Here is a 27,423-nt window from a genome sequence, read left to right on the forward strand (position 1 = left end):
CTGTGGACGTTGTGAAGTTCCCCTCAGGGATGGTGGTTGTATGAATTGTAAGAGTGTTGGCAGGACGGGGGAAAGTCTTGCTGAGACCATCATGAAGTCCTCTAATGGTGCTGCTGGGATTGCTACACGTGTTCTATGTAACTATGATGGCAGAGAAACTGTAACAGTGCAAACAACAGTGGACCACTCCAAACTTAAACATTATTTATTTCAGTTTTTATTAGCAGATTTCCGCTTCGGAAAGTAAATGAACTTGTAAAAATACGCCAGCTTTGATTTATTATGAGGAGGTTAATCGCATAGAAATAAAAAGGTTTATGAGAATCTCACTGCGGTGTAGCTGGCAGCATTCAGAGACTTGTTCGAAACATTCAAACAACAGGAAAGTTATGTAGAGGAACCAAAGAAGAATAAATAAGGGGAGACTGTACTAATAACCATAAAAACAATGTGTCCTTACGGTCTACTGTGCATCTCCAGTCCTCATCCACTCCTACACCTGGCTTCTCATCCCCTCTCCCTTCCAGAACATGTTCAACATCAGACACCGCTGCACATTATGACATCATCAGCCACGCCATCAGAAGTCTGCAGGGCGGACCATCATGGTCGTCATGGTAGCCATCAGACCCGGGCCCTTCCAGTAGTACCACTTGATGCCGTTGTAGCGAATCACGTTGGAGACTCCAGGGTAGAAGATCCCGTTGAGGTTGGACGGCCCGCAGGCTTCGAACCACCAACCTGAGGAGTCAGGGGTCAGGGGTCAAGACGCTGCTCAAAGACGATCAGACAGACATGAGATAACTCCAGCATACTATATAGCCTTGCCTCACTCTAATAATATATAACATGATGTGTTGAATGGAAGGTTGGCAGATAATGAGAGTGAAATAGAATGGTTGATAGAAAAAAGAGGAATGAATTGAGGATGAAAATATATAGGATAGAGGGATGGAGAGAAAGATGCAAAGAGGTAGAGAGATTGAGGTATAGAGGGATGGAGAGATAGGTGAAGAGAAGGATAGAATAATCAAGGGATAGAGGAATAGAGAGTTACAAAGACAGACGATTGGTTGGGATAGAGATGGAATAATGGATGGATAGAGGAATAGATCAAATGAGGGATGGATGGAGAGGGAGTTAAGAGTAAAAGTGAAAGTGAGATAGAGATATGACTGGATCTATGGGGATGATGGGATACAGGGATAAAGAGATAGAGGAATAGTGGGTTTAAAATCAATCAACGGTCCTTACCTCCTGATGCCATCTGGGCACACTTACAGCTGCAGCGGTCGTTGTCCCTGTCCTTGGTGCTAAACGGGGTACCAGGGTGGGTCAGACTGCTGGTCTTGCCTGCTGTGCCACTGAAGCCCTGGGTATGGAGGCTGGCAGAGAGAAGAGGAGGAGAGGGAGGGAGGGAGGGAGGGAGGGAGGGAGGGAGGGAGGGAGGGAGGGAGGGAGGGAGGGAGGGAGGGAGGGAGGGAGGGAGGGAGGGAGGGAGGGAGGGAGGGAGGGAGGGAGGGAGGGAGGGAGGGAGGGAGGGAGGGAGGGAGGGAGGGAGGGAGGGAGGGAGGGAGGGAGGGAGGGAGGGAGGGAAGAGGAGGATTAAGAGAAGGTAGGAGGAAGGAGGAGAAGGGACAGAAGATGAGGAGAGAAAGGGAGGAGGAAGATAGTGGGTAACATTACATGTAAGCTGGACCATACACATACACGGCACAAATATATGCTGTGAACACACTCATACACAGCGTTGCTTTAACTGACAACTCAGTATAAATAGAACCCACCTATTCCACTACATCTAGTGAGCCGGGTCTAAAAGTACATTCATTGGGCTAGTCATCCCACTTGTTCAGCAGTTAATTCTCTATCATGAACTGGCTATCCGTGACACATAGATTAGACGATATACTCAAAGGTTGTAATTCCAACAGTGTTTAACCAGGCTTGGGTAGGAGGTGAGCTATCAGGATACTTCACTGGCAGCACAGACCTCTATCCAAGGAGACCCAGCATGAACCCAGTACTGTGGGGATGTTAGCCAGGGAGCTAATAAAAGTAGCACATACTGAAGGAGGTGAGATGGAACAATCTCTCTGTGGTGGCTGGCAGCAGATTGAACTGGGTTTGCCACACACAGCGAACAATGGGGTTTCAAAACAACAGAGGTCTTTAATGCATTTTACTCCACAGAGACGTTTGTGCTAAGCTAACAAAGGAGCTAGGCCTAGAGTAGTTCCTCCAACTGTTCAAAACGTCATCTGTTAAAAAGTTTGCAACCTTCCAGTAACTGTTGAATGTAACTTCATGTGTTGTCTAGTCAGGTTTTCTTATCTTGAACAAACTTTGGGTTCAACTCCAGGCCTCGGTTTAGACTCCTGTTAGCAATGGAGGGTTAGAGGATTGTTAGCAGCAAGCTAACGGTGCACTAGCACTGAGGTTTCATTTCAGTTGGCAGTTTTTCTGGCAGAAGCAGGTGTTGTGATGTATTTTGTTCATGTTTTTCTCTGCCAGACAGGTTTTCCCAAAGGAATATGCTGGGGCAGCGCTAGCTGTGGCTATGACTGGAGAGACAGAAGCAGAAATGTGGCAGCTAGCCATCCTGTCAGATCATCAGTCTGACTGGTGGCCTGACTGACTGACAGAAGGAAAGGTTGTCTTAGCTTCCTCTTGACTTGATTCCTATACATTTTAAAGCATGTTCTCCCTCCTCCCTCTCTCTCTGGCTATCTCTCTCTCTCTCTCTCTCTCTCTCTCTCTCTCTCTCTCTCTCTCTCTCTCTCTCTCTCTCTCTCTCTCACTCAATTTATCTTCCTCTCTCTGTCTAGCTCAGTCAATCTTTCTTTCTGTCTCTTCCAACAGGCAATGAAAGAAAAACAAAGCCTAGATAATTGTCCCTAATTGTGAGAGATTCCTGCCACACTGTGTACAACTGTGAAGTGTATTACTGTGGAATTATGCCTTTTGGAAAGTGAAGGGTTCTGAAAGCTCTTCACAATTACGGTTGCCCCTATTGTGGTTCAATGTACATAAAATGATGGCATAGTGATGAACTGTTAAACTCAATATTTTTCAGTATTGATCAATATTTTTTAATCAATGTGATTCTTTTACACGTCTTTTGTACAATCAGACACTTGTAAAGATGTGCTTTTGACAGTTTAAAGATTACAATTATTTATGTTAGCTTGAACCACTTTGAAAATGACAGCGCCACTTTCCCACATTGAGATGTGAATACATTATGTTTGCAGAGGAGGATTCTCTCTCTCTTTATCACGTACATTAACACATTACCTGCCACAGTCCCTCCAACATGTAAGCCCATAGACTCAACCATTTCCCCACTCTCCAGTAACAGATTACAAAGCCCAGTTACATTCTGGTACCTGTAGTTCTTGTCCTCTCCATTTATGTAGAAGTGGTCGTAGTGTGAGTAGGCTTGGTTCCCCTCTCCATCCTGCAGCAGGACATGCAGACTGTACTCCTGGGAGATGGTCACATGGTGGATGACATCATTCCCCAGCCAGTACTCTCCAGAGGGGTCCCCAAAACCCTGGGGATAGGGACAGGGAGAGAGGAGGGACAAACTGAGCCTGCATAAAGACATACGGGAGACATGTAGTGTCACATAGGATCTGTTTTTGTGTGTGTGTGAGACAGGGAGAGAGCGGGAGAGAGACAGAGAGAAAAGGGTATTGAAAGAGAGAGATAGAATGAAGAAAAAGACAGATCATACACAAAGAGCTGAGATAAACATGACAGATGCCAAGATGTAACACAAAATGTTGAATCTGAAATTAATGTGTTTTAATTGTGGTTGAACTGTAAATTCCTGTGTTGATTGTTATGGAATATTCTGGGAATAGTTTATAATTTGCAGACAAGGAGTTCAGTCAAGAGGGGGTGAAAGATTAGGAGGAACGTTTGTTTGACCTAAGGTGCTGACCACCTTATGGAACAGTTGACCCTTGGGGATGGGTGGGATTTTTTTACGCCCTTCTATCCAAGATTATTGATACAATGGGGTAGTTTGACCAGGGGGTGATATCCGAAGACAAGAAGTCTAGGTGATTTAAGAGTAAACACGTTTTTGGGAATATGTTGATGAGAAGAAGCTGGATTACCTTTACCTTAGAAGACATCCATTGTGGATAAGAAGTTATCCAATGTCTATATTGATTGATTGGCTGTTGCCTAGGGAGACCAGATGCTTGACAAATTTCAGTGTAGTCCTTTAAATATGAAATCTTAAGTTTGTTTGGGCATCAGGACTTGTGAGACGCTGTTTGGGCGTACGCTCATTGTGATCCCATCTGATACATGGACAGGTGGTTTGGTGTTATTGTCTTATGTTTGTATGTTGAAGATGGTTACGTTGGTATAAAGTTTTCTTTGAATTGATCTCATCTGAGGTCTTTATCACTTGGCTGAACGACATTTGCGTTACGTGTCCTTCAGTAGATCTATCTCAGAGTACTCTGATAATTATTTTACGGTATTGACTAAAGAATTAGTATTAATCCAGCATTTTGAATGTTTGAGTCCACAGTGTTTTCAGAATTGTACATAACAACTGACACACACACACACACACCAGAGAGCAACCTTGGCTAAACGTTAGCTGAACATCGACATGCAACATCAACCAACCGTTATCCAGCATCACCAGAGCCACTGCCCTCTCACTGCACTGCCACGGCCAAATATATATCATTATGAAAGATAACATGGGGAAAAGCAGTTTGGAGATCTCTGTTCACAGTGTGTTTCATTCTCTTGCAGGCTGTGTTCATTCATCTGCTACAAAAGACGAGAGACAAACTGCATCTGGTCGTTCAATCACCAGGCAGAGTGGTCTGCTGTACACCCAGGCTGTTATTTCAGTCAGGCACAGAGAAGTGGATAACAACACACAAACATTCCTGCTTATTTCTGCTACGTCTAGGGAATACTAACCAGTCTCTTTCAGGAGGGACACCAGTGGTAAAACCATCTTGTTTTATGTTATCAATAACTTAAATCCAAATGAAATGTGGAGGTATGTTGTTTTTCTTGTGGTCGAGAAAATCACTTAGTCAACATTTTTTCATATTTCCTTAGATATAGTCCATGGTAAATACTCTAAAAGGTTGTGATATACTTAACGTATTTGAATAACATATGTTTAGGTAACAGCCACTTACTGTAATCTGTCTTTGAAAATCAGTTGCTCTTGCTATGTAGGTGATGGGAGTATTTGATGAGTAAGTGCCTTGTGTCAGAGAATGCATGAGTATGTGTGAGTGTGTGTGTATGTAATGTGTGTGTATGTACTGTATGTGTGTGTATGTACTGTATGTGTGAGTGTGTGGGTGTGTGTGTGAGTGTGTGTGTGTGTGTGTGTGTGTGTGTGTGTGTGTGAGGAGGGGAGGGGCAGGACAGACAGGGAGGACAGAGCAGGTGTATAAACAGGGAGGAGGGAGGAACACACGCGGGCGGCCAATCAAAACAACCACAGGTCACTGGGGATCGTGGGCCTGTCAGTATCCCACGCCCACACACACACACACACACACATACACATACACATACACATACACATACACATACACATACACATACACATACACATACACACACACACACACACACACACACACACTGATACTGATACTCTGATACTCTGCTGTGTTAAGTCTCTGATACTGTGCTGTGCTCTAATGATGCTCTTGTGATGCAATCTGAAGTGTTTGAAGCCTGTGGAAACATTCTTGACATGCCCCCGGTTGTTGGGTGGAAAATGCATGTCGTTATTGTTGTCTCTGTATTTCCATGGCAACACATCTCTGATGTACACTATTGTGAATCTTTCTGAATGACACTCCTGAGATTATTTTCAAATGTACTGTTTTACATGTCTTGTGCAGTGTTGTTTTGTGATGAGCCGAAACAGAGTTTTATAATACTTAATATTATATATTTTAAAATATACCATGTATCAAAATGTGTGTGTAGTCCTTGTAAACTTACAGTTTTGTAGTCCTTCCAGCCACGATGGAAGTCCACTGATCCATCTTTGCGATGCTGCACAACCGTCCAGCCTCCTCCTCTCGTCTTCATGTCACAAAACACCTGTGAGGGTGAGAACAGACTCCTGGTTAGACCTGTAAACACTTGCAGAGGTGAGAACACACTCCTTAAGACCTCTAAACACTGTAGATAACACAAATAACGTCTGGTCTGTGATTGTGGGTCCTCACTAAAGCAATCTAGAAAATTCCTGTCTCACTATCCAAGTATGATAAGCTGGCATACAGGCACACTTCAGGTAGTGCTAGCTAAACATTGTCGGGGTCGAGGGATGGTCTAGTGGTCATTCTGTGTTCTTATCAGGACAGAGCGAACTCAGCTGACACTCATTTCTATCAGTCGTCTCTCTCCTCTTCACCCCCTGCTCACTGTTGTGAGGTATCGGCAACCAAGTCAGAATTGAGGTAGGCTAAGAAAACGATACAAAAGAAAGTTTCTAGATGAAAGGACAACCGATCATGTTATTTGTACTCAACATTATAACATGAGTCCAACATATTATAGGCCAAAAATAAATAATATAAAATATTGCGGGAAACAATGGTCTCGATCGCTGCCACACGCTCACATTAGCTATTGCTGTCCCTACCAAAGCTGATATCAAACTTGCGTCCCTGAAGTGCCCCAGTCTTACTTCATGTCTAGCAACGCGCCTGGCTAGAAGTGACAACTGATGATGAACGCACTATTCGTAGTAGTTGAGAGTATGTATCTTAATCTGCTAATCTGAGACAAAACCTTCTTTTAGGTGCAAAGGTGGAGAGTGAGAGGCACCAGGAGAGAAGTTTCCTGAACTTGGAAAAAGTGTTGGAGAAGAGAGAGAAAAGGGAAAGGGGGAAGTGTACACCAGAGGGTGTCCTACACTGATATGACCCAGGTGGGAAAAACAACAGCCTGTTATGATCCCAGAGAGAGGAGAGAGAAAGAGAGTAAGAGGGGGAAGGAGAGAGAGAAATCCTGGCTTCTGTCACCCAATATCACTGTATGTTTTCTGTTCAACCTCATTACACATTCATCCGATGTAGATATGTTTGGAAGGATGAACACTAATGAGTCACAGCTATTCATCTCTCAGGCAGACAGAGAAATGTTGCCCAGTGGGGAAAATAGAGCTACATCTCAGTCTCTATTAGGACTCACATGCAACAGTGTATGAATCAATCTCCTGGGTGGTGAAATGATCTGCATCTCTGACTGTGAAATACCTGTTAGTGGAAAAACTCAGGTCCAACTGTGTTCTTGGTGGTTTGAAAGTATTTGTTTTGAGGTATTGCTTTTCCTACGCATTTCAAAGTCATCGGCGCAAACTATTGTATTCATCAAATATACAGAGTAGCAGTGTCTTCTAGACAATGAAATGCTTGAGATATTGAGAGTTGTAGTACTGAATGTGTGAAGTGGAAAAACAACTTGGACTTGAACAGAAGTTGTTAATACAAGGATTAAAATTGGATTGGGAAAAAGTCCATTTACATTTCTTAATATGGAGCTTCACTTCAACTAAAAAGTAAACGTTTAAATATTAGAGAAGTTCTTTCAAACTGAGAGGAACATACTTGGTGGACAAGAATCTAGAACGTAAAAAGACTGACCCTCTCCCAGAAATCACAACGTTTTATTTTTAGGGTTGCTAAGAATGAACCTCCCCACGTCCATGCAGGGCCCAAGTCCTCCTGGGGTGACAGAACTGACACACAGGTACTGCTGAGTGGACACCCTCCGCTGGGAATTTCTAACACGGCAAACATCTGAACGCTTTCTAGCTCTTTTCTACAAAATAGATCCTTCAGACAATGTCAAACCAGGGTTATTGTCGTTTTTCACAGAAAGCTAAAGAGAAAGTCTGTTATATTCTGTCAGCCTTCTTTTCTAAGAGTCAATTCCCTAGGAAGGTTATGAGACTTAAACATTTTAAACAGACTAATACAGAATATTCCATATTTTAAAAGAAACATAATTTAAATGCTGACAGAAAGTCCTGTGTGGCCATTCAATGTTTCCCCTGGTAACTGTCTGCAGCTACTGTAGGCTCACTGGGGACACCAGAGGTTATTACTCCTTTTTAAAATATGGTCTTATTGTTTGGACAATAATATTCACTAGTGGAACAGACTGTGAGATTTGTATTCTCTCAAAACTAAGCTCTGACACTGGAAAACAAGGACAGATCACAGAAACCATGTAGTAGAACTCATGAAACTCACAGTCCAGAGTCCAATGAACCAAAGCTTCTATTAGAAACTAGAAGATTCCTCCAAAGAATGTTTCGATCAATGACTTGATCACAGGATAGGCAAACTGTGGAAACATCAGGCCAAATTTACAGCCCACACAAATATGTGATTTAGTCTCTGGCTCCTTTTGCAAACCACACATACACTTAATGACACACATACTCTTCTCTCTCTCTCTTTTTCTCTCCCTGAATAGAAAAATGGGGCATTTTAACCTGCCCCACTTTAATATAACCACCCAGTTTGGCCGTGCCAAGGGCCTGAGTGTGTACCAGCTTGCATCTATGTAAACCTGCTAGGCTCCACAGCTGGCAGGAAACACACAGTAGTACTGCCAAACACCTGGCTGCTGTGACCACAGGAAACAGAAGAGGAAGGAGGGAGGGAGGGAGACACGGAGAGAAAGAGGAAGAGTGGGAGAGAGTGGGGGAGATAGAGAGAGAGAGAGAGATAGAGAGAGACAGAGAGAGAGAGAGAGAGAGAGAGAGAGAGGGCAAGCGATAAAGGGAAAACAGAGAGAGAAGGCTTGTGTTTCACACTAATAAGGAAGTGGTTCCAGCCAGGAATTTGAGGGCTGGTGAGGTGGGGGTGGGGGGGAAGGGTCATCCACTGGTGGGTAGCGGGTGATGCAAGTTCTGTGTGAGCGAGCCAAGGCTGCTCCAGGTCAGTAAAAGGGCCTCCTAAGCTAATGGGACTTAGCATTCAGATGCACACTCCCTCACTGTGGGGCCCTGAGGCTCCTGATGCTGATTATGAGAGCTTCCTGAACCCCGACATGGCATTTCCACCTCACCTCGATGCCAGACAGCTCTGCTAGCGCTGCATTACACTAAACATACCCTGACCTTCCAGCATTCCACGTGGCCCCCTCACAAACAATGCACCAGCTAAAGATTGGGTGTGTGTTTTCGTATGTCTGCATTATCAAAACGCCAAGAATAGACTGTTTTGGAAGTTCATGTTGTAATAAAAGGTTATCAAAAAGTCAAGAATGTTTTCAGGTAAAAGAAAGACAAATGTGGACAAACTGATATCAAAGAAGGAACGACATTTGGTTGCACAGTATGTTAACAACATGATTCCCTTTGTCAGGAGCTCATTAAAGTTGCTGTGACTCAGTAGTCTCCTGAAGATTTAAATAGGAATCACAAATAGTTTATTTGAATAAGGTATGACCTTTATCACCTCCACCAAGAGATTGTCGGATGTGTGAGTCATCCATCCATCTATTCCATCGATTTATCTATCGATCAATATATTGATTGATATATCGATTTAGCAATATATTGATAGATAGATATATCGATACAGTTTATACAAATACAGTGTATTTATGTCAAAGACTAAAAGTTTGGGACCATGATTGCCCTCTGACCTTGACGGTGCGTGTGGAGTTGGGGAGCCGTATGCTGTAGACGCCGCTCTCTGTGACCCCTGACCTGAAGAGCTCAGCACAGTCCCTCAGACTGGACCCCTCCTCTATAGGAGGACTGGAGATTTCTAGAACAACAACATTCACATTCTGATCAACACATCAGCAAAAAATCAACCTTAGTAACTTCAGAAATGACAAATGACTTTTAGTAAATAATATAACAGTAATGTTAATATACTGCATACAATATCATGTTCACATCAATTTAAAGTCATTTGTGCAACTGAACTCTTTAAATCATGTTTAGATCTAACAAGATTGAACATATTCATAAGCAGCATGTTTGAAGTTGGAACAGCTTGATTCCTCGACCTCCACACATCCCCAGCCCAGAGTCTCACCGTTGCAGTGTGTGACCAGAGCCAGGAGCTGCTGCACGGTGTCTGTCAGGGAGGCCTGCTGTCTCTGCAGCAGGCTGCTGTTGTGGCTGGACGCCCCCAGCCCAGCCTGCAGCTGCCCCACCAGCCGGCTCTGCCTCTCCACCAGCTCCATCAGGTCCTGCTGCTCCCTCTGGTGCCTGGCCTCCAGGGAGGAGACCCTCTGCTCCAGGAGACTGGGGGACACACGGGGGGTGGAGGTGAGGGGGAGGGAGTGAGAATAGGAGAGGAGTGGGGATTGAGGAGTGAAGAGGAGAGGGAATTGGAGAGGTGTGAGGTCAGAAGAGGAACAAAAAGGGGAAGAAGCAGTAAAGGAGAGGAGTAGGTGGTGGAGATAGGAGAGAGGGGAGTAAAGAGAATTCGAATGGAGTGGGGATTGAGGAGAAGAGGGAGGATTGGAGAGGAGTGGGGATCAGGAGAGAAAGACAATTAGGAGAGCAGAAGAGAGGACAGGACACAGTAAAGCAAACAAGAGAAGTGATGGAGTGAAAAGAGGAGAGGAGATGAAGGCTAAAGGGAAACCTTGTTGTTTATCCATTTCCTTTTTGCAGCACAGGGCACACAATAGAATGAGCACCCAGCCTGGATGGAGAAGAAGGCTGAGTGATGGAGGGAGGGTAGAGTCTCATTGGTTCAACACCCCAGAAACACCTGTACAGCAGTAGTGTCTGCAGATGGACTTGCAGAGCAGGACTCTCAATCACCACCCAGAGGCAGGGATATGACAGGCCACCGTCTTTGTGTGTGTGTGTGTGTGTGAGAGAGAGAGAGAATTACATTGTGAATGGAGACGAAGAGAGATTGGGTTTATACAGTGTGTGTGTGTTTCTGTGCACGTGTGTGTTTCTGTGCACGTGTGTGTGTGCCTGTGTGTATGTGTGTGCATGTTATTGCTAGCAGCAAATGAACATCATAAATCCCCGTCCTGATCTTTATAGCTGTGACTAACGACACTGCGGCCATTATTTATTGAAACAATCCAGCCGCCCTGATTGGACAAGCTACTTCCCAGCATTCCGCTCCATCGCCCGCTCTCCAACACGTTCCCTCTATCTCTCACCGCTACACACACACACACATATTTCTGCTCACACCCTCCGAGGACACTTGTCTCTGTGAATATCGATCTCAATGGCACTTTTATTTCACATTGTCTTTGTGTAAGAACACTTGCCCAGCCAATCCACCGTGAAGCACGGCATGTGCTGACTTGTGATTGGACGAGGGTGAGGAGGAGATGATGTCATGATCCAGAAAGGTTTCAATTGTTTAAAGAGGATCGTGTTTTTTTTTGTTTTTTTTTAGATTCTGAGTTAAGCATGTCTTTTCTCAAGACACTTGAAGATGGGATAGCATTTTGCTCATTAGAACGTTACAGACTTTTAACATGACATCTCTATCTCTCTCTCTCTCGCTCTCTCACTCCCTCTTTCTCTCTCTCTCTTTCTCTCTCTCTCTCTCTCTCTCTCTCTCTCTCTCTCTCTCTCTCTCACCCTCTTACTCTTTCTCTCTTTCTATATCGCTGTCTTCAGTCTCTGTCTCTCTGTCTCTCTCTCTCTTTCTCTCTCTCTCTCTCAGCCTTGGGAAGGGATAGGGCCACATGTTCTGGTAGTACATTACCAGAACATTTCTCACAGATTAGCATGTCAATTGTTGAAAAAACTCTTTCTTCTTGTTGAGTGGGCGGTGGATCAAAGCTCACTCACAGACCCCGAGGCTACAACAGTAGCCCCTCTGAAAAGCAACCAGAGATTCATTCCTCTTCTTCATTCATCCTCTTCTTTCTCTTTTCCTTCCTCTTCCCTCTCCTCCTCTTCTCTTCTTCTTTCTCTTGCAAGTAATATCCTTTCTCTTTGTCCAGATGTTCCCTGAGTGCATCTGTACTGACACCACCCAGTGCCAATATTTACTTGTTTCATCTACTGACGCATCATGAACCTGGTGTAAGCATGTACGGTGGGGCCGAAGGGTCAAACAGACCCAGATGGGCAACTGTTGGCTGGGAGGCTAGGATGTTAAACAAGCAGATAGACAGGCATTGTATATGCACTCTCTACATACACAAACACATGCGCATACACAGGCAAGCATACACACACATTCACATATGAGAATACAGACACACACACAGGTGAGAATGTAGACACACACAAATATATATAACCCACACACACAAGTAAGAACACAAAAAAACACAACTGAGACTACACACACACAAGCACAGGCAAAAGTGTACACAAACACAGGTGAGGACACACAGGTGAGAATATACACGTAAAGGAATAAAGGAATTTGCACACCAGTAAAGGGTTTGCGAGAGTACGCACCAACACAAAAATACATACATCCAAACACACAGTTCACATACTCTCTTCACACTGTGCAGACACACGCACACACATGTAGACACACACACACACACACACACCAACAAACGTTTACTTGTTTTTGTGGTTGAGTCGTGAGATCTCCTGGGTCTGCAGCAGGATGTGGTTCTCCAGGCGGCTGGTGAACAGAGAGTACTCCAACAGCTGGATCTCCAGCCTGCTGGTTTGGTTCAACACCTACAAGAGGGAGGGATGGAGGGAGAGAGGTATGGAGGTGTAGAATAAGGAAGAGAGGGGTAGAGAGATGAATATATTATGGGAGGGAGGTATAAATGGAGGGAGTAAGAGATGGATAGAGAGAAAGAAGAACAGGGAAGGGTGGGGGTTGAGAAGATGTATGTATGGATGGATGGATGGATGGATGGATGGATGGATGGATAAATATATATATGGATGGATGAAAGAGGATGAAGGGAGGGAACGAGAAAAAACAGAGGATAGTTGAATGAGGGATAGATAGATGAACAGTTGAATAGGTGGATAGCTGGATTTTATCAACAGTGAAAAGAGAAGGCTGACATGTCAATTCACCTGTGTTTTGAAATAAACAGCTAAAAGACAAATATTTGCTCTGGTTGCCTCATCATGCATCACTTCAGGGACAGCTAACAAAAGGAGAGTGAGAGAGAAGGATGCTAAAGCTACAAAGGATGAGAATTGTGAGGGATTAAAACAATCTGTAATAACAGCCATGGCATATCTACAGCCACATCTGTGTTGTGGTACTGTGGGGACTTGTGTTTGAACTGGCTAGTTGTCAGTCACCTAGCTTGACCTAGAACGTCAATCAGAGTTTACTCAGCCCAAATATCACCTGTTACAAAGAGACGGTCACAAGCTGTTGACCTGAACTTGTGTCTGGCCTTTTCCCAGAGTACATAACCCATCAGTTTCAATTTAACTTGTGACTTTAAAGTCTTGCTAACATATGATAACTTCCTCGTAGGCAGTTTGAGCATTGAAGTTGCTATAATTTTAGCAAATGTTAGCCACTAAAATTAACACTTTTTTTCATTTTAACTCTTCTTTCCACACTAGAATCAGTTGATGTATAATTAACAAGCTGTAAGCTTTTTAGAGTTGTTTCTTACACTTTAGCTACAGTTGCTAATGTTACCTAACCATTAGCTACTTAGAGGTGAGTAATAATATGCTAATACAAGACCAAACTGTTTTCCACTTGGCTGCTTGTTATTGGCTGACCTGGGTCTCCACATCTGTCAGTTTGCGGGTCTGCTCAGCTGATTGGCTCAAGAGGTTGGTTCCCATTTCCAACATGGCCGCCGTCTGGGTGTGGACGGCGTTCCTCTTCATCTCTTCCATCCTGGAACGCACGTTCTCCTGGATGTAGTTCTCTAGCTGCTCACAAAGGACACAGGAAACACATTTTATTCCATTTATATTGATGAGTTTAGACTTCTATCCAAACCTTTACATTCCATTACCATTATCTCAACATTTGCATTCAATAATTATCTAAACCTACACATTCCATTCCTACACATTAGCCTATTGACTTATGGGTGTGGAACTTAAACCTATGAGGAGATGTACACAGTAATGCAGGAGTGGAACCAGCAGGGGGGGGGGACTCGAACCCACAACACTGTACACTGCACAACACTGCTGGATTTAGTCAAAAAAGAAGAACATTCTTCAGAATAATTCTGCTAACAGGTGGCTAGCCACAGCAATGAGGGGTGAGTGTATTCAAACAAGTCCATGATTATTGGTTTTCACAATAAAACTGTATTTTTCTGAAAAGTGTAATTATAAGCACAATAGACACCGGCCACAATAGCGCCTTCAGTTTTCAATAAAATACCATATAAGGTCAACAAAAAATAAAGATAAATCAGAATATAATTGTTGACTTTGGAGTCATTTCTGGCTCTATAATTTTGATCTTGCTTTCTCTCTTTCTCACTATCTCGTTTTTTTCTCTCTCTGTCTCTCACTTTTTGTCCTCACTTTCTCTGTAAACCTAAATATATCCTTGCTACCGTGATGTATAGAGACATCTGAACAGGAAAGAAATACATGATGAGCAGAGCTGGGAGAAGAGATTAGTAGTGGATTACCCTCTGCCTTCAACCCTCAAAAGGGAGGAATATATCTGTCTTTCTATCCCTCTCTTCCTCTATTCATCTTTCTGTCACTGTCAATCTTTCTCTGCCTCTCTGTCTCTTTGCCTCCCTCACTCTTTCGCTCTTTTTCTCCATCTCTCTCTCCCCCTCTATCTTTATCTCTCCCTCCTCCCTCTTTCTCTTCCACAGATATCAGAACACAGCCCAGCGTGTCTCCACCACAGTACATGATGTAGTTCACTCCCTGAGGTCAATATAAACTCCCTCCTTTGCTGTCAGAAACACAGCCAGCTAGTAGATCCCGTCTGTATGAACACACACGTGTGTGTGTGTGTGTGTGTGTGTATGTAAATCTCAAGCATTAGGCCCACAAAGAATGCTGTCTGAGCAGGAATATAAATGGATAGCAGAGGTGTAAATCAGCTTAGAGGATATCCACCACTTGATGTCTTCATTTGCTGAGTCAATAGGATCATTGTTCTCTATCTGTAAGAGTTACACAGACAAGGAAGTTTGCAACTGTGTGTGTGTGTGTGTGTGTGTGTGTGTGTGTGTGTGTGTGTGTGTGTGTGTGTGTGTGTGTGTGTGTGTGTGTGTGTGAGAGAGAGAGAGAGTTTTGTTGAGTAAAGACAAAAAGAGAGAGTTAATGAATCTTAATGAAATTAACTTAATTATTATATGAACAAAGCTGGCCACTTAAATCTCCTTAATCTCCAGACTCTAATGCAGGATACAATTAACTCTACCAACAATTAACACATCAGAGACCACACACACACACACACACAGCTGCTGGGGGGAGCAAAGCACACCACATGGGGGGTGTGGGGGAGGATGGAACAATCCCACAATGCTGTGTTCTGGGAACACTACTAACATAATCTGGAACTCTTAAAACGGAATATTGCAGCCCTGATTTAAGAACTCACTGTAGTAACATGCTGGATCGTGTGTGAGTGTGGGTGTGCGTTGGTGTGTGGGTGTCTGGGGTGTGTGTGTGTGTGTTAGTGTGTGTGTATGTGGGGGGCAGTCTTGGGTGTGTGTGTCTGCATTTTTACAGCAAGACTATTGTCAAGATTATCCCCATTTTAGAAACACACATACACAGAATCAAACACAGATATAACACTATTGATTGAAAGCAGTCTCTCCCAGCTACACAGCTGTGCAGGTCATGAACAGCAACAGGATGTATGCAAGACAGCAATGTGTTGAAAGATCTTGTTTTATTCTTGTCCCTAACCCTGACAATAGTCATTCCAGGCGCCCCAAATTGTCACTGGCCGGGTTTCCCAGATTTGTTAAGAAGCTCTTAACGCTAAGAGCTTCTTAGAAGCGTTCTAGAACGTTCTTACTGTAAGAAGCTCTTGGCGTGAAGAGCTTCTTAACAAATCTGGGAAACCCGGCCACTATCTCAAGCCCTAAGAACAGAAGGTCTTGGGGCCCAGACTGCTTCTAACCCTCAGAACAGAATGTCCGCAGCTCCATCAGAAGCTGCCTCTCACAGGGGCTCTCCACTGTTTGTTTAGAAATCCCAACATCGCCAGGCTAAAACCAATCATTTATGCAAACAGTCATCCAGGTGGTGAAAGACATTGAGAGGCTCACACTGGATGCAATGAGAAGGAGCCAGGTGGATGGCCTGGGTGAAGGTGAATGACAGGGAGAGAGAAAGAGAGATTGGTTGAGGGACTGAGAGAAGGGGAGAAAGAGAGAGAGGTGGTAGGAACACCCTAACTGGATAGGTGCATAGTTTTACCCTCTTGTAATCTACAGTTGCGGTGATACAAGACTTTGGTATTAGTTTGACGAGCTTCACACACACCCACATATAATACACACACACACTCTTCAAGTGTTTATGGAAAATTCCCGGGGGAAGCTTGTTGGTAGCCTCATTTCCAGTTCACAGTCTGTATGTCAGATTGACAACACACAAGGGACAGCTGTGGTGTATGTGTGTGCGTGCGTGCATGTGTGTCCGTGTGTGTCTCTGTGTGTGTGTGTGTGGGAGGGAGTTAAGACAGGCCAACCAGGGAATAACACCAGACACATTTTTCATCTTTACTGTAACACTGAGATGAACCAACACCAAAGTTAGAGGAGAGAGAGATCCATTTAAGGATGACAGAAAATAAAAGAATAACCAAAGAGGGAAAAAAGTGGAAGAGATAGAGGAAGGGGTTAGAACACAAGACGGAAAGGTGTCTAGAGAGACATCAAATAATATCTTAGCATCCATTTACAGTGTATTCTCAACAGAGACAGGGGTGGTAGGTTTTACGTAGTTTTAAGAGAAAGTCTTGTGATTTAACACCATGGTTTACTACTCACAGAGACTAAGACAAAGGCAGGGAGGAAAAAAAAAAACACTTCACTAGCTCTGAAAGTTCTCAAATTAGGATAAATGCCCTTAGTTGGCCTTTAAAATGTAAATACATGAACACAAAAGCCTTTGAACAGGCTGTGGGTCAGATAAACAGCATGTCTGCCAGAGAAGCCGTCTGTGAATAGAGGACAGGGTGGGGTAGCACTCTCTCTGAGAGCAGGGAGGAAGAGAGAGATGGAGAGAGAGGAGGGAAGGAGAGAGGAGGAAGGGGAACAGGGAAGGATGAGGGAGAGCAAGGAGAGAGAGAGAAGGGACAGAGGAGAAAAGGTCGAGGTTTAGGGAGGAGGGAGAAGGAGACAACAGGATGGGGTAGTATCAGATAGTCTCTGGTTGACAGACAAACTCTGATCTCCACCCTGATAACGTTAGCAGCTGGAACACTATTGTCCACTCAGCAGCAATCTCACAGTGCCAGCGTTCCGGTTCAGAATGGTGCACATGGCACAGAAATAGTAAAGGTAGATGACCCGTAAACTAGAATTGTTCAGAAGTGTTAAAAGATATAAATAAATAGTTCATTGGCAAGGCAAGGTTTGTGCTTGTGAAAGCTCTTCAATTACCAGTTTTTGTTTAAATGAACTTAAACAGTATTTTGAGGCGTGTGTGTGTTTCTGTCTGTGTGTGTGTGTGTGTGTGTGTATGTGTATGTGTGACGGAGGAACACTACTGGTTTAATGGTCTGATGCATATTTGGCTGATATGCTAAACGTCTTGTCTTTCCTCTCATGCTACAGGGACTCCTGGCTACCCAATGGTCTTAAATAGAGACTCTCTCTCTCTTTCTATCACACACATACACACACATACGCATATTGTCAGAAGGCCGAAAGAACACTGAGTATCCAGTTTATTATACTAAATGATCACAAAAAAAACGTTACTGATGAGGCCTTGTCAACTCTATTGAGAAGTATGTGTCATCATTATCAAGTCATCATCTGTTTGATGATGGCTTTCACTACATCATACAGACTGCTGGAAGAGGAGAGGGTGAAGCAGAGAGGAGGGTGAGAGAGAGAGGAAAAGGAGGGAGGGAGATAGAGGATGGAGAGATTGAGAGAGTGAAGGAAGGAGTTGGGGTAAGGACAGAAGATGGATAGGATGGAGGGAGATAGAGAGAGAAGAAAGAGAGAGGGAGAAGAGATGAGAGGACAAGAGAGCAGAGGAGAAGAAGAGCCTTGAGAAGACTATACCAGTCATTGTTAGCCAACACACACACAAACACACCAAACACATAAACCAAACACACACACCAACATGTACACAAAGGCACGAAACACACAAACACCAACACAAATACACACCTCCCCCTTACCCCAGCCCCTGAGGTATCTTACCTTCTGCAGCCACAGTGTGTTATTCTCTGTGGCGCTTTCCAGGACCTCCAGCTTTCTCTGGTGCCAGGAGGGCCGTGGCTGGCCACCACCCCCCTCAGGTTGGCCTGTGCCTGGGTCTGGGTCTGGGTCTGGGGGAGAGTCCCTCTGGAGGGAGTTGGTGACCTGGAAGTCCTTGAGGGGCGAGCAGTGGTCGACCTCGGGCAGCAGGAAGGTGTAGCTACAGGGGCCGTGCTGCACACGATGTGGGCGCCGCTCTGAACCAATCACCACAGCCGACAGGTAGACGAGGTAGGTGAGGGAGAGGGCGAGGGGGAGGCCCATGTCGGGCAGGGGGGAGGAGGGGGAGAGGTGAGGGTTGAGGGGTGGGGAAGGTGTGTCCGGTGAATGTGCACCTACTGTCTTAGTCTCTGTTGACTCAGTTGTTCTCTCTCTCTCTCTCTCTCTCTCTCTCTCTCTCTCTCTCTCTTTCTTTCTCGTTTTCTTTCTCTCTCTGGATCTGTTAAAAACACAACAGGCTTCTGTCTGGCTGCTGTGTATCCTCCAGTTTAGTCCTGTATCTCTCCTGTGGCAGATGCATCCAGCTGTCTTCCCCAAAACTCAGCAGTGCTCCATCATACCTGCTGTGTGCTGTCAGGACAGACAGACAGACAGACAGACAGACGGTTGCTGGGGCTGGACGGCTGCAGGGAGATGGGATGTCTTCCTGTTTGCCCCCAGCAGAGCTTCGCTGGTCCAGGAAACAGGCTGAGAAGTACTTTATCTAGCCTCTGGTCTCCTCTTTTCTTCTGGTTGTTTCTTTCCGTCTACCTCCTTTACTCCAGCTGTGTGGGTGGTGTCCGTTTTGCCTGGATGGAGAGCTGAGAGGAGGAGTGGAGGAGGAGGAGAACAGGAGGAGGAGAAGAGTGGCTGGTTTGGGGATGCTGGCTGAAATGGCAAGGCTCTCAAAGTTACTGGAGAGTGTATGGCTCTCTACACACCCCCTCCTTACTTCAGCACATAATCACTCAACAGCCCCTTTCCTTTCCTCCCTCCCTCTGTTCTCCCTCCCTCCCTGCCTCCCTCCCTCTGTTCTCCCTCCCTCCCTGCCTCCCTCCCTCTGTTCTACATCCCTCCCTCCACCGTCCCAACTCTCCCTCCCTCCTTCGTAACAGAGGGGTTAGAAGAGGAAGCCACAGATATGTACACTACAACCAGCACAATAGAAACAACTGGGAACTTTCTCTGCTCGTTGTTTCTCACCCTCACTTTCTCTTTCTCTGTTTTTCTTGCTTTCTTTCCCTCTCTCTCTCTCTCTCTCTCTCTCTCTCTCTCTCTCTCTCTCTCTCTCTCTCTCTCTCTCTCTCTCTCTCTCTCTCTCTCTCTCTCTCTCTCTCTCTCTCTCTCTCTCTCTCTCTCTCTCTCTCAGTTTGCTGTCACAACCCCCTCCTGTGGATTGGTTTGGTCCCTACCCGTAGGAGAGTGCTAGTCTGGTCATGTTTGTGTGGACTGAACCGTTATGAACCCAGCAGGGAGGACAACTCCCCAAACTCCCCAAATCCTCCTTTTGAACAATAAAACGTATCCACACAATAGTTGGACAATTCAAATTTTATATTTCACTTTGTCTGTAACCTTTTTGTTGCAATATAATACTAAGTTTTACTTCAACTTTGAGTTTAATATTTAAAACCAGATGTACATTTTTGTTTTATGAATTTCAATGTCAGGAAGTAAAAATATGTTAAATGAATAAATAAAATCTAATTAAAAAAAGTTTAACCAAATCCAGATTAAGATTTGTTTTTATGTTTATTTGCTAATAAACTTGACTCTTGAATCTCAAAGAGACCTTGGCCTTGTTGTTCCCACGTGAAGCAGAACTATACATCAGGAGTTGTTATTGCTGGAGGAGAGGAGTGCATGTAGACCTAATCCTCTGGGTCTACTTAGGATCAAGTTGCCAACACCAGCATGGATTCATGGCCTCCAGTCCTGCTACTCCTTCATTACCATTCTCTCTTTTTCTCTTTCTATCCATCTACAGTAGAGGCATCTGTCTCTCTTCTCCATTTCTCTTTCTTTCTTTTTATTCTTTCTTTCTGTCTTTCTTACTCACTTTTTATAGGTATTTCTCCTTCTCAGTCTTTCTCCTTTTCATTCCCCCCCTACCTCTCTTTTCATGTATTTTTAGTCTCTCCTTCTATATGTCCTGTTTAAAATCTTCCCGTTGCGTGATGAGACAACCGAACAGACCTACCGTGGCACCATTCAGATCAAGTCTTGCCAGCGCTTCTCTCTGAACCCCTTGCGTGTTCACATCACTCTGCGTGCTAATGACGCTGATCTGCAGCACAGAAACTCGTTCACTAATAACCGTCGAGTCGACCCCGAGGGTGGGTGGCACTTGTGCACGGAATTATTCAGACGTCCGACACGATTATACTGATTACACACGTAGACGCGCCGGTTATGTCGTCAACGGGAGATATCCACTCTGCGTTGTGAACAGCCACGGTGTGTAAGCGCGTTGAAATAGACCTGTACCCAATCTTAGTTTTTTATTAGAGAGGCAGACAATTGATTTGGTGCATGATGCTCCGGGATGATAACGTTGTTCTAGGAGGTAGTGAATAAGTTATGATGAAACATGAGTTTTCTCCCCAGACTCCCCAGAAACACTGTTGAATCACTTTTCAACCCATTTACCAACGTTGTAACAACGCTGTGGCAACTTACAATATGGGTCTCCATATTAAACTGTGTGAGGCTAGGCCTAGAGATACTCTCCAGACTGAGTGATTTGCTGAATCACTTCCAAGACATAGTCTACTCTCCGCTTTGCCTAGAAAAGCCATGTTCCATATCGCATCTCTTGATAACATCTGTTTGTAAACTATGAACAATGTTGCGATTAAGAGTGATTCTTGATGGATTGAACATGACAACGTTGTGCAGTGGTTGGAGGAAGAAGAGTTGTCCTCTTTGTAGAAGAATGATTGGTTTTTGGAGCTCACTGACAACGTAACATTCTGTTGAAAGTTTCAGAATCTCGCCCTCCAGCATGGCTTGTATAACAGTAAATGTAGGCTACATATAGCAATTTTTTGAGGCAATTTTCATCTTGAGGAAAGAAAACTGTTGAAGCACACAGAGTGGAATAAAAAAATATCTTGAGTAAGTTACTCTGACATAAGACGCATCAAGTAACTCAAGATGTGCCCGAGCATGGCATCACCATATGGACAAGACCAACAGCTAAACTCATAGATTAACTATTTATAGAAAATAATGAAATATGGATAGTAGACTGTATAACTTGCTGTAGTTGTGTGTGTGTATGAAGTTGTGTAGTTTGTATTTCACTTCTTGATTCAGCTCATATTCACACATATCAGGTTTGAATCTAAAAGCAGCCTCTCCACCACCTTTCCTAGCCCTCCCACACACACACAACCTCATACACACACACAACTTCATACACACACAACTCAGTCATCCAAGTGTGGTTACTCAAGAGCTGATAAAAGGAGCAACTGCAAATGTACACATTGTTGGATGTGCTGACAGGAGTTTGATTTCAGTCCAGACCTCCTGAAGTAAAACTCCTTTTCTACAATCATGAACATTCTATCTCTCTTCTCCTAGCTGTGCCCTTCCCTTCCCTGCTCTCTCTCTCTCTCTCTCTCTCTCTCTCTCTCTCTCACGCATGCTCGTACGCACACACTCTTACACACACACTCTTTCTATACATGCCTCCCCCTCACCTTACGGTTGGTTGTTGTAGACAGTCGTGTCTCATAAACTATGTCAATGGACTGAGAGATGAGTGAAGACAGGAAAAGCAAACCCATGATGATACTGCACCGCCAGGAACTGTTCAGAACTTATCAAAATACTCAGAGTGAGAAGAGGAAGTCTCACAGACCTGAGACACACACAGAGGAGAAGACACACTGAAACGTTGTTACATTTCATCTACTTTTCAGAGGGGGATGCCAGGAGCCAGAAGAGAAAACCACATGACCCGATCGTTGAATTGTTCCCACATGGAAAGTGAATTGCAAAATACATGAGTTGTGCTTTATTGACATCTTAAACACATACTAAATGTTTATAGTCCTACTCGGGCCATAGCCCATGGCATCATGTCATTAATCGCTTGGGAAATGTTCTTCAAATTGAATGCAAATCAAAACTGAAAAGATCTCACTGGGGCATAACTGACCTCAGAGCTGTAGTCTAGATACATCTGCTTCATTAAATTAGGATTAGTTCCATCATTTTCACTGGGCTGTAGTTACAAGCTTCCCAAGAGTTGTGTGGTTTGTTTACATTAGTCAGAGTTAGGTATTTCCCTTTACTCCCAGTAGGCCCGGAATGAGACCAGCTGGTGAATTTGAAAGTGACTCCCAGCCACCCTTCTCTCTGGCCTGGGTATGGGGATCTGTCTACCATAGAGTGTCTTGTGCTGTTGCCATGTGAACATGAAAACGTTAAGTGCTTGTGAATGCACCCGGGCACCACACCTTTGTGGCCTGGAGGGAGTTAAAACCTACTTTGATTGTCCATCACTCTTCACAGTAATCTCCTGTCAGCACTCAGGAGCAGAGAGAGATAGCAGGGAGCAAGAGAGTGAGAAGGAGAGAGATAGAGAGAATGAGAGAATGAGAGAATGACAGAGCAGAAAAAGAGAGAGAGCAGAGAGAGATAGGAACACAGAGTGAGAGTGAGACAGAAGGAGAGAATGAGAGAATAGAGAGAGAAAGGGGCAAGGAGACTTGGAGTGAGAAAGGAGAGAGAGAGCAATAAGCGACAACCCAGACCTCCCTGAACGCCCACTCCACACTCTGAACAGGCGCATGCCTTCCAGAGAGCGTTCAGAAGCAGCATCTGTTTAAGATCTGTTCATCAGCTGCTTTGTTATCCTCCTTCTTGTCAGCCGGGGCCAAATGAGACAGATGAGCGATGTGCCAAGCACAGGACTGCCTGAGTCAGTCTGTGTTAGAGCACCTGTCTGTCTCTCTGTACCTGCCTGTGTCTGTCTGTGTTAGAGCACCTGTCTGTCTCTCTGCACCTGCCTGTGTGTGTCTGTGTTAGAGCACCTGTCTGTCTCTCTGTACCTGCCTGTGTCTGTCTGTGTTAGAGCACCTGTCTGTCTCTCTGTACCTGCCTGTGTCTGTCTGTGTTAGAGCACCTGTCTGTCTTTCCGTACCTATGTCTATTAGTGCTACTAGACCTGTCTGTCTCTCTGTACCTGACTGTTCCTGAAGACAAGCAACCAGCTGTGGAGAGCCGCTAACTGGGACTAGTTCAATTCATTTGACCTGATGAACTTGGATGAGAAGCAGTGGGCTAAGACTGAGAGAGTGAGACTGAGAGAGTGAGAGGTTGTGTTGATATAGGTGAAGACTGAGAGACTGAGAGAGTGTGTTGATGCAGGTGAGGGACCTGGCCCGCTCCAGGAAGGCCTCAGATCATGTGATACACACTCTACCCAGTGAGCCACCATGGCGCCCCACACATAGACTACATCAGAAATAATTTAATACATGTAAGCGTGTGTGTGTGGATCAGCCAAGCATTGTAAAAAGACTATTTAACAGCCCTCATAAACCCGGGACATTAAGCAAAACAGATCCAGATCCTCAATCTCTCCCTTAATTCAGTTATTTCCATCTCTTCCATCTCTCTCTCTCTATCTCTCTCCCTCTCTCTCTCTCTCTTATCACCCTCTCTCTTTCTGTCTCTCTCACCTTCAATCTCTCTTTCTCACTTTCTCTCTCTCTCCCTCTCTCTGGCAGTCTTGTCTCCATCCTGACCACCAACCACTCCTATCAGAGTGGGACTCATGTCAGTGCTGGTGTGTGATCTCTCCCTGCACCAGGCACAGGTTGTTCCCCCAGCAAGCTGCCTCACATTATACACCATTCAAACATTCTTAGATGTTTAAAATTAATCAGTGCAATAAGCACATTAGGAGACTAATAGTGGCAATTTCACACCACTGGAAGCTAGTTTGGAAAAAGAATATAGACTTTTCTCTGGGTGGGAATCTTCTATCCTGGTGATGCTGGTGGTGATGATGAAGGTGTACCATTCTTGTACCCAGAGGGTCTGTGTCATGTCATCACTGTTCAGGTCACTCTCCTTCTAGTCCTGTTACCTGCAGTCATACAGTCTCCAGTGCACATGTGTGTAATGTAAATCATATGTGGGGGCTGTGTGTGTGTGTGTGTGTCTTTGTGTGTGTGAGGTGGGGCACCTCTGGTGTTGCATTGTAAGGTTGGGTAATACAAAGTATTTTATGGTTGGACCACATATTGGAACCAGCTGTTTCCAGCTCACATATGCTATTTGTGTGTGTGTGTGTGTGTGTGTGTCAGGGCAGAAAATTATCCCCACTCCCCCCACCCCAGCAAAACCACCCTCACCACCTACAAAACATCAATGACACATCAGCAAGCCTGTTCACCAGATCTAGGTGGCTTGTGTGTCTTTCTGCTCTATATTGTGCATTTAGGGTATTTGATAAAACCATGTATGTGTGTATGTCTCTGTAGGTATCTTTAGTTCCACATGCTTGTGATTCTACATGTATGTCCTTCTTAATGTGGTTTCCTGTCAAGTATCAGGTGACCTTTGACCTCACAAACACTCAGTTGTCAATTTCCTCTTCCTGGATGAAGCACCTGGCTGTAGTTATCCTTTCTCACCAGCCAGAGGGTATCCTGTGTGTGTTGGTGTACTGAGGCCCCTGAAATCTGGTTTTGACACCATCATGTGATTGGTCCTCATTAGTGTCTTACCTTTCACAAGTCTTCACAAGTTTCTGGTGTTGAGAAGCTGTGTGTGTGTGTGTGTGTGTGTATGTGTGTGCATACAATTGGTACAGGAAAACTGCTTTCATACCTTCATGTTTTATCATTCAGGATATTCTGGAGAGGCCTTCCATTTACCAGCCTGAGGTGATGGATAGCAGGTTTTACACTGGCTGTTTGAAGCAGGCACATTCACAGGACACCCATAGGTGCATTAAGGTCCTTCCTGTAATTATGTATTTTGCTTCTAATTTGTAACCACTATGACTCTCAGCTAGGCCTGAGTATAACACTTAGATCAACTTCACACACTTTTACAAACATATCTACATACACACAATGGACACACATACACACACCTACATACACAAACACATACAACACACATGTGCACATTCATACAAAAATCTATTCACTCTTGTACATACCTGTTTTTTCATACACACAGACACAAACACATGCACAAACACATGTATGGAGTATCTGGAGCAAGCTCCAGTGAAAGCTTTGGAACATTACATTCCTGTGAATGATGGTTTTAATGTTCCATCCTCTCCCATTAGACCATCCATCACACAAGCATCACTCAGACATCAAGGAGAGAGGGATGGAGGGAGGAGAGGGATGGGGGCAAGAGAGAAGGAGGGAGGGAGAATGAGAGATATGGGAGAGGGGAGGTATGGGGGAGGAGGAGAGAGAAGGAAAGACACAAATACGAGGGTGGAGGAGAAAGGAGGTAAGAGATTAGGAGGAGCAGGAGGGGTTGAAGGAGAGATAGAAAGAGAGGAGAGAATGAGAGGCAGAATAGGAATGAATGAGATGGAGGGAGAGAGGACAGGATGGCGTGAGCAGAAATGAATGAGACCAGCAGTGCTGTGTGGTGGAGGGAGGAGAGAGGGAGGAGAGAAGAAGAAGAGATCCAATAGGGGAGTGAGAGCAGAGCTGGAGAGAGAGATGAGAGTCATTTAGACAGACTGAGTGTGCCAATAGGGGAGTGAGAGCAGAGCTGGAGAGAGAGATGAGAGTCATTTAGACAGACTGATGCTGACGAGAGAAGGCTTGAGATCTCTCAAATTGTGAGAACGGTACAGCAATGTGTGTGTGTGTCTGTGAACAGTATGGGCGTGTGTGTGTGCATGCTTGTGAGTGTGTGTGCATGCATGTGTCTAACATTGAGGCTGGGCCTGATAGGTATAATCATACGTATTGAAACTACAGCAGCAGAGGTAAGGTATCCTTGTTTCTACATGTGTGTCCTAGGATGCTACAACACACACACCATTGTTAACATCAATACAGACACACACCATTTTAAACATCAGTACAGAACATGTCCTATAACTCATGGTCCTAATTTCATCAGTGTGTTGCGATGCTGTAAATATTGTTTGTCGGTTTTCATCAAATGTTGTGTAAATGCTACCTACATGCAGTGTAGGAGAATAAATAGAATATTGATTCACAGAAACCTTCAATCGTTTACTGACGCCTCTACCAACTGTTCACCTCTCTCTCTCCCTCCATTTCATTATTTCCTTCTCTCTTTCTCTCTGTTTCTTGCTCTCTCGCTCTCTCTTTTTCATAACCCATTCCCTTTTTTGAAAGATCCAGGATAATGGAATTCCTGTGTTGAATACTTATAAAGGCCAGATTTGTTTTGGACAATGACAGAGCTATTGTAAAAGCTGACATTACTGGCCTGTTATTTGCTTTTATACTTGCAAACATAAACTGACCATTTAGTAAATATCAGTCTGGTATGACATCACAACAACTGTTCCAAGAAGGGAGTGTTTTTGTTTTAGCTGCCACTGTCTGTGTTATTACCATCGACTCTTCTTCAAATCAAGAGCCATGATCACATAAAACACGAAACCATTATAATCTGGTTGTGTTATTCAATCTCAGTCCAAACAGGAGAAAGTATCTCACCTAGAAACCAAACAAGTATGCAAGAGTCCTCAATCTGACCCTGCTCAGTAAAGACTGGGGTGTTTCCACACTGTGTTTGTAACTGGACTGTCCTCAATCTCTGACCACTGAGGACAGAGAAAGAGAGAAGGAGAGAAATACAGAGTCAAAGAAAGAGGGAGACTTGCAATCACCCTTCCTAACCACTAGATGACACCCTTTCTCTGTGGTGGTGGTCAACACATGGTATTTCGCCACCATCTAGTGGAGATCCATTTATCAGTATGAGATCCACACCAGTGTTTCCCAACCCTGGTCATCAGGACCTCCTGCCCTGCATGTTTGAGATGTTTCCCTGCTCCAACACACCTGATTCAAATGAATCAGGCTTCTGCTG

General features: G+C 44.4%; 1 protein-coding gene and 1 long non-coding RNA gene across 2 annotated transcripts; one reads left to right on the plus strand and one right to left on the minus strand.

The window, feature by feature from the left end:
* Window positions 1-237: 237 nt before the first annotated feature.
* Window positions 238-18,694, minus strand: angpt2b (angiopoietin 2b). The gene is made up of 9 exons (XM_084695461.1): window positions 18,319-18,694; window positions 13,709-13,864; window positions 12,561-12,682; window positions 10,083-10,294; window positions 9,682-9,806; window positions 6,013-6,114; window positions 3,390-3,556; window positions 1,255-1,385; window positions 238-741 (listed from the first exon to the last, which is right to left on the minus strand). The coding sequence occupies exons 1-9, from the start codon at window positions 18,637-18,639 to the stop codon at window positions 581-583; spliced, it is 1,497 nt and encodes a 498-aa protein (XP_084551587.1). The 5' UTR covers window positions 18,640-18,694; the 3' UTR covers window positions 238-580.
* On the plus strand, window positions 5,975-7,592 carry LOC146294946 (uncharacterized). Its single transcript, XR_014753233.1, has 3 exons — window positions 5,975-6,164; window positions 6,376-6,476; window positions 6,821-7,592. It is a non-coding gene; the product is annotated as an uncharacterized LOC146294946 (long non-coding RNA).
* Window positions 18,695-27,423: the final 8,729 nt, after the last annotated feature.

The sequence above is a fragment of the Hypomesus nipponensis genome, chromosome 4, assembly GCF_054491055.1.
Source record: "Hypomesus nipponensis isolate SF chromosome 4, ASM5449105v1, whole genome shotgun sequence".
Taxonomy (NCBI): Eukaryota; Metazoa; Chordata; class Actinopteri; order Osmeriformes; family Osmeridae; genus Hypomesus; species Hypomesus nipponensis.

What these genes read in the sequence shown, in the direction of transcription:
- angpt2b (XM_084695461.1), bottom strand. Translation starts at nt 18,639, where the DNA reads ATGGGCCTCCCCCTCGCCCTCTCCCTCACCTACCTCGTCTACCTGTCG. An exon ending in ACTCCACACGCACCGTCAAG is followed by an intron (nt 6,115 to 9,681) that starts GTCAGAGGGCAA and finishes TCACCCTCACAG; the next exon opens with GTGTTTTGTGACATGAAGAC. An exon ending in GCTGGAAGGACTACAAAACT is followed by an intron (nt 3,557 to 6,012) that starts GTAAGTTTACAA and finishes CCCTATCCCCAG; the next exon opens with GGTTTTGGGGACCCCTCTGG.